Source organism: Bombina bombina, chromosome 1 (assembly GCF_027579735.1).
Source record: "Bombina bombina isolate aBomBom1 chromosome 1, aBomBom1.pri, whole genome shotgun sequence".
NCBI classification, from domain to species: Eukaryota; Metazoa; Chordata; class Amphibia; order Anura; family Bombinatoridae; genus Bombina; species Bombina bombina.
In genome coordinates, this window is record NC_069499.1 from 614073377 (window position 1) to 614085795 (window position 12419).

Here is a 12419-nt window from a genome sequence, read left to right on the forward strand (position 1 = left end):
GGGTGAGTGGAATGGGTTCTATTTATATAGCTCATAAATATTCTGTTTAAGCTATATAGCTTAGAACATGTTCATTATATTATTATTATATATTATTAGAAACCTTTCCTTCCCATGTCTGCCCCTCAGTATTGAGGAAGGACCTGGAAATTTCAAGAAATATGGAGACGGTAAAAATGGCCTCTCATCTCCATGACAACAGCCTCCTCCAATAACAGGGCTCCATTTCATAAAATGACACTGTCTTAATGCTTGATTCTTTTAATACATAAGATTACTTAATTTCTGCAAGCCTTTTACAGGAAATTGGACTGACCAATCATAATATTAGCATTTTAATCTTGCTTTTTAATGCTTTACAATGTGTATACAGTGTTGTGGATGCTCTGATTACACAACAAATAATTTATTAAATAATTTTGTATTAATCTGAAAATAACCCCATGTGCATGGTGACATGTTTTATACAGTTATACTAATGCTGCAGCTCGGCTTTTTTACGTAAATAAACAAAAAATATAATCAATGATAAATCTACATAATGTATTGGTCTGGGGTACAACCATGAATTTCCACTACCCATAATCACTTGGGCTCAGTTTGTCTCCCATATTGCTTTGCTCACTAACTACACTTCCTTGCTGATGGACTCTTACCTCTTTCTAACATTAGTTTATTTTTCCAACACAGGATGTGGATCTGACATCACTGATGACTTTGGTAAATATTTATTTTCAACATTTAACTCATCAAATGTTTTTGGTCGTAAATGTTTGTGACCCTGTTTGTCAGACTATTGATTGCCATGTTCTCATACTTCTAAATGTCACCCTGTACTGCCTTCATTTTCATGAAATCAAGATCCTATGCTTACATTTTCACTACAATAAAACACTAACTAGTCCAGTCCATTATCCCCCCCCCACCCCAAAAAAAAAATCTCAACTTTAACACGTCTGTATCCTGTCTTATTCTCCTGTTAGAGGCCTGGTGACTCATTGTCTATGTCTGGCGAACTATCTACTTCCTCAGTATCCGACACTGACAGTGGACATGATAGCCGGCAAGGACAGTGGCATCGCCGGAGACGCCTGGATGGGGCTTTAAACAGAGTGCCTGTTGGGTTCTATCAGAAAGTTTGGGCGATCTTACAAAAGGTGAGAGATGTCCCATTTACCAAGTAGGTGTATCCAATAGATACAAATTACTTTTGTTTGTTTTCTGTAAATACAAAGCCTGATTTGTTTTGCATATTATTAATCCCTTAGTGACCAGACCATTTTTCAATTTTCTTAACTTTAAGGACCAGGGCTACTTTTACATTTCTGTGGTGTTTGTTTAGCTGTAATTTTCCTCTTACTCATTTACTGTACCCACAAATATTATATACTGTTTTTCTTGCCATTAAATGGACTTTCTTAAGATACCATTATTTTCATCATATCTTATAATTTACTATAAAAAAATGATAAAATATGATGATTTTCTTTTTAAAAAAACACTCTCTTTCTAATGACACGCTGAGTCCACGGATCATTTAATTACTAATGGGATATATCACTCCTGCCCAGCAGGAGGCCGCAAAGAGCACCACAGCAAAGCTGTTAAATATCACCTCCCTTCCCTCCCACCCCAGTCATTCTCTTTGCCTATGTTAGAGCAATGAAGTGGTAAAGTTAGGTGTTAGAAAAGATTCTTCAAGCAAGATTTTATTATTTTTTAAGTAGTGCAAGAAGATTGTGCTACTTTGTCCTAGGTTGTAGCCGTAGTCCATATCAGTCTCTTCAATAGAGCAGTGGTGGCTTTAGAGCAATGGGAACTTGTGGGGCATAATTCTTACTGCGCCTCTCATATACTGATGTTGCCCTAACTTTGAAAGCCTGAGTAAAATAACTCGGCTTTTATCTCTTTTTCCACAGGTCCATGTGAGGGAGAGGACCTCTCAAACCTGGTGAGTTGCCTTGCTGTCTGGCAGATTTATGAGATAAGTGCTGAATTAAATTTTTCTGGGATAATAAAGAAGGACTCAGAAAAAGTTTTGGCACTTTATGTACAAGAGATGGGACACATTATATATATATATATATATATATATATATAAGGACTCAGTAAACGTTTGGGCACATTATGTAGACAGCTTGGACGCAGGCACTGGGGCTGAGGAGTAATATAGGCTCTGGGTTTTAGGTGGTTTTCACTGCTCCTGGTGGTTTTACTTTAGAGACAAGATGCCGACCGGGAGATTTTTTTCTGAGACGCCCACGATGGGCGGAGCTATGGGGGCCGGCAATTTGTATTGCGCCCCACTTTTCCCTCACTTTCTAGTGACCGGAGGGAAAAGAGAGTACAGTCTAAATTTCGATTATGCATGTTTTTCTAAAAGCATGCATTTCTAGGACCGGAGACCGGTTTTCATTAACTGCTGCCGAGTCCGGATGTTTTGCTAGAAGGAACGGCTTCTGCACAGGAAGAGCCGGTGTCAGCAGGGCAGGTAGGCACCTCCGCAAAGTAAGCTGAGGTGTAGCGGTGATCTGCAGTATTGTTTAGTTATTTAGGCCTCTCTGCATATAAAAAATAAAAAAGTTACGGTTTAAAATTTAAAGTGACAGTAACGTTTTTCTGTTTTTCATTTTTATTAAAAAATGTGATCTTTTTATTTGATAGTTTGATCCATTGTGATTTAAAATGGACCAAGAGGCTTTGCAAAATCTCAATTGTTCTTTATGTTTTGATGCCAATGTGGAACCACCAATCCCTTTCTGTTCCTCATGAATTGAGAGAACTTTAAATTATAGGGATAAACTTTTTTTCTGAGCCAACATTTCTTTCATGTAATTAGCAAGAGTCCATGAGCTAGTGACGTATGGGATATACATTCCTACCAGGAGGGGCAAAGATTCCCAAACCTCAAAATGCCTATAAATACACCCCTCACCACACCCACAATTCAGTTTTACAAACTTTGCCTCCCATGGAGGTGGTGAAGTAAGTTTGTGCTAGATTCTACGTTGATATGCGCTTCGCAGCAGGCTGGAGCCCGGTTTTCCTCTCAGAGTGCAGTGAATGTCAGAGGGGTGTGAAGAGAGTATTGCCTATTTGAATACAATGGTCTTCCTCTAAGGGATCTATTTCATAGGTTCTCTGTTATCGGTCGTAGAGATTTCTTCTCCTACCTCCCTTTTCAGAGCGACGATATACTCTTATATACCATTACCTCTACTGATTCTCGTTTCAGTACTGGTTTGACTATCTACTATATGTAGATGAGTGTCTTAGGGTAAGTAAGTCTTATTTTATTTATGACACTTTAAGCTATGGTTGGGCACTTTATATGTAAAGTTCTAAATATATGTGTTTAAACTTATATTTGCCATGATTCAGGATAATCAGTATTCCTTCATTCAGACTGTCAGTTTCATTTTTGGGATAATGCATATGAATAAATATTTCTTTCATGTAATTAGCAAGAGTTCATGAGCTAGTGACGTATGGGATATACATTCCTACCAGGAGGGGCAAAGTTTCCCAAACCTCAAAATGCCTATAAATACACCCCTCACCACACCCACAAATCAGTTTTACAAACTTTGCCTCCTGTGGAGGTGGTGAAGTAAGTTTGTGCTAGATTCTACGTTGATATGCGCTCTGCAGCAGGTTCGAGCCCGGTTTTCCTCTCAGCGTGCAGTGAATGTCAGAGGGATGTGAAGAGAGTATTGCCTATTTGAATTCAATGATCTCCTTCTACTGGGTCTATTTCATAGGTTCTCTGTTATCGGTCGTAGAGATTCATCTCTTACCTCCCTTTTCAGATCGATGATATACTCTTATATACCATTACCTCTACTGATTCTCGTTTCAGTACTGGTTTGGCTTTCTACTACATGTAGATGAGTGTCCTGGGGTAAGTAAGTCTTATTTTTGTGACACTCTAAGCTATGGTTGGGCACTTTTTATATAAGGTTCTAAATAATTGTGTTTAAACATTTATTTGCCTTGATTCAGGATGTTCAACATTCCTTATTTCAGACAGTCAGTTTCATTATATGGGATAATGCATTTGAATAATCAATTTTTTTCTTACCTTAAAATTTGACTTTTTTTCCTGTGGGCTGTTAGGCTCGCGGGGGCTGAAAATGCTTCATTTTATTGCGTCATTTTTGGCGCAAAAAATTATTTGTTATTTCCGGTGTTGTTCTTGTCACCGGAAGTTGCGTCATTTTTTGACGTTTTTGCGCCAAAAGTGTCGGCGTTACCGGATATGGCGTAATTTTTGGCGTTAAAAGCATTTAGGCACCAAATAATGTGAGCGTCGTTCTTGTCACCGGAAGTTGCGTAATTTTTTGACGTTTTTGCGCCAAAAGTGTCGGCGTTACCGGATGTGTCGTCATTTTTGGCGCTAAAAGAATTTAGGCGCCAAATAATGTGGGTGTCTTTTTTGGCGCTAAAAAATATGGGCGTCATTATTGTCTCCACATTATTTAAGTCTTATTGTTTATTTGCTTCTGGTTGCTAGAAGCTTGTTCACTGGCATTTTTTCCCATTCCTGAAACTGTCATTTAAGGAATTTGATCAATTTTGCTTGATATGTTGTTTTTTCTATTACATATTGCAAGATGTCTCAGTTGGACGCTGAATCAGAAGATACTTCTGGAAAATCGCTGCCTGATGTTGGATCTACCAAAGTTAAGTGTATTTGCTGTAAACTTGTGGTATCTGTTCCACCAGCTGTTGTTTGTAATGAATGTCATGACAAACTTGTTAATGCAGATAATATTTCCTTTAGTAATGTTACATTACCTGTTGTTGTTCCATCAACATCTAATACTCAGAGTGTTCCTGTTAACATAAGAGATTTTGTTTCTAAATCCATTAAGAAGGCTATGTCTGTTATTCCTCCCCCTAGTAAACGGAAAAGGTCTTTTAAAACTTATCATTTTTCAGATGAATTTTTAAATGAACATCATCATTCTGATTCCGATAATGTTTCCTCTGGTTCAGAGGATTCAGTTTCAGAGGTTGATGCTGATAAATCTTCATATTTATTCAAAATGGAATTTATTCGTTCTTTACTTAAAGAAGTCTTAATTGCATTAGAGAGAGAGGAATCTGGTCCTCTTGATACTAAATCTAAACGTTTAAATAAGGTTTTTAAATCTCCTGTAGTTATTCCAGAAGTTTTTCCTGTCCCTGATGCTATTTCTGAAGTAATTTCCAGGGAATGGAATAATTTGGGTAATTCATTCACTCCTTCTAAACGTTTTAAGCAATTATATCCTGTACCAGCTGTCAGATTAGAGTTTTGGGACAAAATCCCTAAGGTTGATGGGGCTATCTCTACTCTTGCTAAACGTACTACTATTCCTACGGCAGATAGTACTTCCTTTAAGGATCCTTTAGATAGGAAAATTGAATCCTTTCTAAGAAATGCTTACTTATGTTCAGGTAATCTTCTTAGACCTGCTATATCTTTAGCGGATGTTGCTGCAGCTTCAACTTTTTGGTTGGAAGCTTTAGCACAACAAGTATCAGATCATAATTCTCATACCATTGTTAATCTTCTTCAACATGCTAATAATTTTATTTGTGATGCCATCTTTGATATCATCAGGGTTGATGTCAGGTATATGTCTCTAGCTATGTTAGCTAGAAGAGCTTTATGGCTTAAAACTTGGAATGCTGATATGTCTTCTAAGTCAACTTTGCTTTCCCTTTCTTTCCAGGGTAATAAATTATTTGGTTCACAGTTGGATTCTATTATTTCAACTGTTACTGGAGGGAATGGAACTTTTTTACCACAGGATAAAAAATCTAAAGGTAAATTTAGGTCTACTAATCGTTTTCGTTCCTTTCGTCACAATAAGGAACAAAAACCTGATCCTTCCCCTACAGGAGCAGTATCAGTTTGGAAAACATCTCCAGTCTGGAATAAATCCAAGCCTTTTAGAAAGCCAAAGCCAGCTCCCAAGTCAACATGAAGGTGCGGCCCTCATTCCAGCTCAGCTGGTAGGGGGCAGATTATGATTTTTCAAAGAAATTTGGATCAATTCGATTCACAATCTTTGGATTCAGAACATTGTTTCACAAGGGTACAGAATAGGCTTCAAGATCAGGCCTCCTGCAAGAAGATTTTTTCTTTCCCGTGTCCCAGTAAATCCAGTGAAGGCTCAAGCATTTCTGAAATGTGTTTCAGATCTAGAGTTGGCTGGATTAATTATGCAAGTTCCAGTTCTGGAACAGGGGCTGGGGTTTTACTCAAATCTTTTCATTGTACCAAAGAAGGAGAATTCCTTCAGACCAGTTCTGGATTTAAAAATATTGAATCATTATGTAAGGATACCAACATTCAAGATGGTAACTATAAGGACTATTCTGCCTTTTGTTCAGCAAGGGCATTATATGTCCACAATAGATTTACAGGATGCATATCTGCATATTCCGATTCATCCAGATCACTATCAGTTTCTGAGATTCTCTTTCCTAGACAAGCATTACCAGTTTGTGGCTCTGCCGTTTGGCCTAGCAACAGCTCCAAGGATTTTTACAAAGGTTCTCGGTGCCCTTCTCTCTGTAATCAGAGAACAGGGTATTGTGGTATTTCCTTATTTGGACGATATCTTGGTACTTGCTCAGTCTTCACATTTAGCAGAATCTCATACGAATCAACTTGTATTGTTTCTTCGAGAACATGGTTGGAGGATCAATTTACCAAAAAGTTCATTGATTCCTCAGACAAGGGTAACCTTTTTAGGTTTCCAGATAGATTCAGTGTCCATGACTCTGTCTCTGACAGACAAGAGACGTCTAAAATTGGTTTCAGCTTGTCGAAACCTTCAGTCTCAATCATTCCCTTCGGTAGCCTTATGCATGGAAATTCTAGGTCTTATGACTGCTGCATCGGACGCGATCCCCTTTGCTCGTTTTCACATGCGACCTCTTCAGCTCTGTATGCTGAACCAGTGGTGCAGGGATTATACAAAGATATCTCAATTAATATCTTTAAAACCGATTGTACGACAATCTCTGACGTGGTGGACAGACCACCATCGTTTAGTTCAGGGGGCTTCTTTTGTTCTTCCGACCTGGACTGTGATTTCAACAGATGCAAGTCTGACAGGTTGGGGAGCCGTTTGGGGGTCTCTGACAGCACAAGGGGTTTGGGAATCTCAGGAGGTGAGATTACCAATCAACATTTTGGAACTCCGTGCAATTTTCAGAGCTCTTCAGTCATGGCCTCTTCTAAAGAGAGAGTCGTTCATTTGTTTTCAGACGGACAATGTCACAACCGTGGCATATGTCAATCATCAAGGAGGGACTCACAGTCCTCTGGCTATGAAAGAAGTATCTCGAATTCTGGTATGGGCGGAATCCAGCTCCTGTCTAATTTCTGCGGTTCATATCCCAGGTATAGACAATTGGGAAGCGGATTATCTCAGTCGCCAAACGTTACATCCGGGCGAATGGTCTCTTCACCCAGAGGTATTTCTTCAGATTGTTCAAATGTGGGGACTTCCAGAAATAGATCTGATGGCTTCTCATCTAAACAAGAAGCTTCCCAGGTATCTGTCCAGATCCAGGGATCCTCAAGCGGAGGCAGTGGATGCATTGTCACTTCCTTGGAAGTATCATCCTGCCTATATCTTTCCGCCTCTAGTTCTTCCAAGAGTGATTTCCAAGATTCTAAAGGAGTGCTTGTTTGTTCTGCTGGTGGCTCCAGCATGGCCTCACAGGTTTTGGTATGCGGATCTTGTTCGGATGGCCACTTGCCAACCGTGGACTCTTCCGTTAAGACCAGACCTTCTATCGCAAGGTCCTTTTTTCCATCAGGATCTCAAATCCTTAAATTTGAAGGTATGGAGATTGAACGCTTGATTCTCAGTCATAGAGGTTTCTCTGACTCTGTGATTAATACTATGTTACAGGCTCGTAAATCTGTATCTAGGAAGATATATTATCGAGTCTGGAAGATTTACATTTCTTGGTGTTTTTCTCATCATTTTTCTTGGCATTCTTTTAGAATTCCTAGAATTTTACAGTTTCTTCAGGATGGTTTGGATAAAGGTTTGTCTGCAAGTTCCTTGAAAGGACAAATCTCTGCTCTTTCTGTTCTTTTTCACAGAAAGATTGCTAGTTTTCCTGATATTCATTGTTTTGTACAAGCTTTGGTTCGTATAAAACCTGTCATTAAGTCAATCTCTCCTCCGTGGAGTTTGAATTTGGTTCTGGGGGCTCTTCAAGCTCCTCCGTTTGAACCTATGCATTCGCTGGACATTAAATTACTTTCTTGGAAAGTTTTGTTTCTTTTGGCCATCTCTTCTGCTAGAAGAGTTTCTGAATTATCTGCTCTTTCTTGTGAGTCTCCTTTTCTGATTTTTCATCAGGATAAGGCGGTGTTGCGAACTTCTTTTAAATTTTTACCTAAGGTTGTGAATTCTAACAACATTAGTAGAGAAATTGTGGTTCCTTCATTGTGTCCTAATCCTAAGAATTCTAAGGAAAAGTCGTTGCATTCTTTGGATGTAGTTAGAGCTTTGAAATATTATGTTGAAGCTACTAAGGATTTCCGAAAGACTTCTAGTCTATTTGTTATCTTTTCCGGTTCTAGGAAAGGTCAGAAGGCTTCTGCCATTTCTTTGGCATCTTGGTTAAAATCTTTGATTCATCATGCTTATGTCGAGTCGGGTAAAACTCCGCCTCAAAGGATTACAGCTCATTCTACTAGGTCAGTTTCTACTTTCTGGGCGTTTAGGAATGAAGATTCGGTTGATCAGATTTGCAAAGCAGCCACTTGGTCTTCTTTGCATACTTTTACTAAATTCTACCATTTTGATGTGTTTTCTTCTTCTGAAGCAGTTTTTGGTAGAAAAGTACTTCAGGCAGCTGTTTCAGTTTGATTCTTCTGCTTATAATTTCAGTTTTTTTCATTATAAGATTTAAACTTTGTTTTGTGTGTGGATTTTTTTCAGCGGAATTGGCTGTCTTTATTTTATCCCTCCCTCTCTAGTGACTCTTGCGTGGAAGATCCACATCTTAGGTAGTCATTATCCCATACGTCACTAGCTCATGGACTCTTGCTAATTACATGAAAGAAAACATAATTTATGTAAGAACTTACCTGATAAATTAATTTCTTTCATATTAGCAAGAGTCCATGAGGCCCACCCCTTTTTTTGTGGTGGTTATGATTTTTTTGTATAAAGCACAATTATTCCAATTCCTTATTTTTTATGCTTCGCACTTTTTTCTTATCACCCCACTTCTTGGCTATACGTTAAACTGATTTGTGGGTGTGGTGAGGGGTGTATTTATAGGCATTTTGAGGTTTGGGAAACTTTGCCCCTCCTGGTAGGAATGTATATCCAATACGTCACTAGCTCATGGACTCTTGCTAATATGAAAGAAATGAATTTATCAGGTAAGTTCTTACATAAATTATGTTTTTTTACCTTAAACCTTATTTTACCTTAAAATTATTTTCAATTTACTTTTTTCCCTGCGGGCTGTTAGGCTTGCGGGGGCTGAAATGCTTCAATTTATTGCGTCATTCTTGGCGCAAACTTTTTTGGTGTAAAATTTTGTCATTTCCAGGGCCTTAATTGACGCCGGAAGTTTATTCGTGGTTGCGTCATTTTTGACGTTTATGTGTTTCAGACATTCTTTTGCGCCAAAAAAATGTGGGCGTCGTTTTTTTCGCCTTCAGAGGATGTGGCGTCATTCTTGGCGCCAAAAAATATGGGCGTTGTACTTGGCGCCAATAATGTGGGCGTCATTCTTGTCTCCACCTTTTTCCACATTATTGAAGTCTCACTTTTTCATTGCTTCTGGTTGCTAGAGGCTTGTTCATTTGGCATTTTTTCCCATTCCTGAAACTGTAATTTAAGGAATTTGATAACTTTGCTTTATATGTTGTTTTTTCTATTACATATTGCAAGATGTCTCAACCTGACCCTGGATTCTACCAAAGATAAGTGCATTTGTTGTAAACTTTTGCTATCTGTTCCTCCGGCTGTAGTTTGTGTTGGCTGTCATGATAAACTTTCTAATGCAGATAGTGTTTCCATTAGTAATAATCCTTTACCCGTTGTTTTTCCTTCAACATCTAATGTTCAGGATGTTCCTGTTAATGTGAAAGAATTTGTTTCTAATTCTATTAGGAAGGCTCTGTCTGTTATTCCTCCTTCCAGCAAACGTAAAAGGTCTTTTAAAACTTCTCATATTTCAGATGAATTTTTAAGTGACCGCCATCATTCTGACTTATCTGTTTTTGATGAGGATCTATCTGGTTCAGAAGATTCTGCCTCAGATTCTGCCTCAGATATTGACACTGATAAATCTTCATATTTATTTAAAATGGAATTTATTCGTTCTTTACTTAAAGAAGTATTGATTGCATTAGATATGGAGGAGTCTAGTCCTCTTGATACTAAATCTACTTAGCGTTTAAATTCGTTTTTTAAACCTCATGTAGTTATTCCAGAAGTTTTTCCAGTTCCTGATGCTATTTCAGAAGTAATTTCTAGGGAATGGAATAGTCTGGGTACCTCATTTACTCCTTCTCCAAGGTTTAAGAAATTGTACCCTGTGCCATCTGATAGATTAGAGTTTTGGGACAAAATCCCTAAAGTTGATGGGGCTATCTCTACTCTTGCTAAACGTACTACTATTCCTACGGCGGATAGTACTTCCTTTAAGGATCCTTTAGATAGGAAGCTTGAATCCTTTCTAAGGAGAGCTTATTTATGTTCAGGTAATCTTCTTAGACCTGATATTTCTTTGGTTGATGTTGCTGCAGCTTCCACTTTTTGGTTGGAGGCTTTAGCGCAACAAGTGTCAGACCATAATGCTTATAGCATTGTTAAACTTCTTCAACATGCTAATAACTTTATTTGTGATGCCATTTTTGATATCATTAGAATTGATGTCATGTATATGTCTTTAGCTATTTTAGCTAGAAGAGCTTTATGGCTTAAAACTTGGAATGCTGATATGTCTTCTAAATCAACTCTACTTTCCCTTTCTTTCCAGGGTAATAAATTATTTGGTTCTCAGTTGGATTCTATTATCTCAACTGTTACTGGTGGGAAAGGAACTTTTTTACCACAGGATAAAAAATCTAAAGGTAAAAACAGGGCTAATAATCGTTTTCGTTCCTTTCGTTTCAACAAAGAACAAAAGCCTGATCCTTCATCCTCAGGAGCAGTTTCAGTTTGGAAACCATCTCCAGTCTGGAATAAATCCAAGCCTTCTAGAAAAGCAAAGCCAGCTTCTAAGTCCACATGAAGGTGCGGCCCTCATTCCAGCTCAGCTGGTAGGGGGCAGATTACGTTTTTTCAAAGAAATTTGGATCAATTCTGTTCACAATCTTTGGATTCAGAACATTGTTTCAGAAGGGTACAGAATTGGTTTCAAGATAAGACCTCCTGCAAAGAGATTTTTTCTTTCCCGTGTCCCAGTAAACCCAGTGAAAGCTCAAGCATTTCTGAAATGTGTTTCAGATCTAGAGTTGGCTGGAGTAATTATGCCAGTTCCAGTTTTGGAACAGGGGCTGGGGTTTTATTCGAATCTCTTCATTGTACCCAAGAAGGAGAATTCCTTCAGACCAGTTCTGGATCTAAAAATATTGAATCGTTATGTAAGGATACCAACATTCAAAATGGTAACTGTAAGGACTATCTTGCCTTTTGTTCAGCAAGGGCATTATATGTCTACAATAGATTTACAGGATGCATATCTGCATATTCCGATTCATCCAGCTCACTATCAGTTCCTGAGATTCTCTTTCCTGGACAAGCATCACCAGTTTGTGGCTCTGCCGTTTGGCCTAGCTACAGCTCCAAGAATTTTTACAAAGGTTCTCGGTGCCCTTCTGTCTGTAATCAGAGAACAGGGTATTGTGGTATTTCCTTATTTGGACGATATCTTGGTACTTGCTCAGTCTTCACATTTAGCAGAATCTCATACGAATCGACTTGTGTTGTTTCTTCAAGATCATGGTTGGAGGATCAATTCACTAAAAAGTTCATTGATTCCTCAGACAAGGGTAACCTTTTTAGGTTTCCAGATAGATTCAGTGTCCATGACTCTATCTTTGACAGACAAGAGACATCTAAAATTGATTTCAGCTTGTCGGAACCTTCAGTCACAATCATTCCCTTCGGTAGCCTTATGCATGGAAATTCTAGATCTTATGACTGCTGCATCGGACGCGATCCCCTTTGCTCGTTTTCACATGCGACCTCTTCAGCTCTGTATGCTGAACCAATGGTGCAGGGATTACACAAAGATATCTCAATTAATATCTTTAAAACCGATTGTCCGACATTCTCTGACGTGGTGGACAGATCACCATCGTTTAATTCAGGGGGCTTCTTTTGTTCTTCCGACCTGGACTATAATCTCAACAGATGCAAGTCTTACAGGTT

The 12419-nt window shown here is 38.5% G+C and overlaps 1 protein-coding gene across 5 annotated transcripts in view; it reads left to right on the plus strand.

Moving 5' to 3' along the window:
* The window catches only part of PHKA1 (phosphorylase kinase regulatory subunit alpha 1), a 473866-nt gene that overhangs the window by 383070 nt on the left and 78377 nt on the right, over nucleotides 1–12419 (plus strand). For all 5 annotated transcript variants that reach the window (XM_053698997.1, XM_053698999.1, XM_053699000.1 and 2 more), the window contains 2 exons: nucleotides 691–720; nucleotides 984–1157. In XM_053698997.1, coding sequence (XP_053554972.1) covers nucleotides 691–720; nucleotides 984–1157 — 204 coding nt within the window. The remainder of the gene's footprint in view (nucleotides 1–690; nucleotides 721–983; nucleotides 1158–12419) is intronic.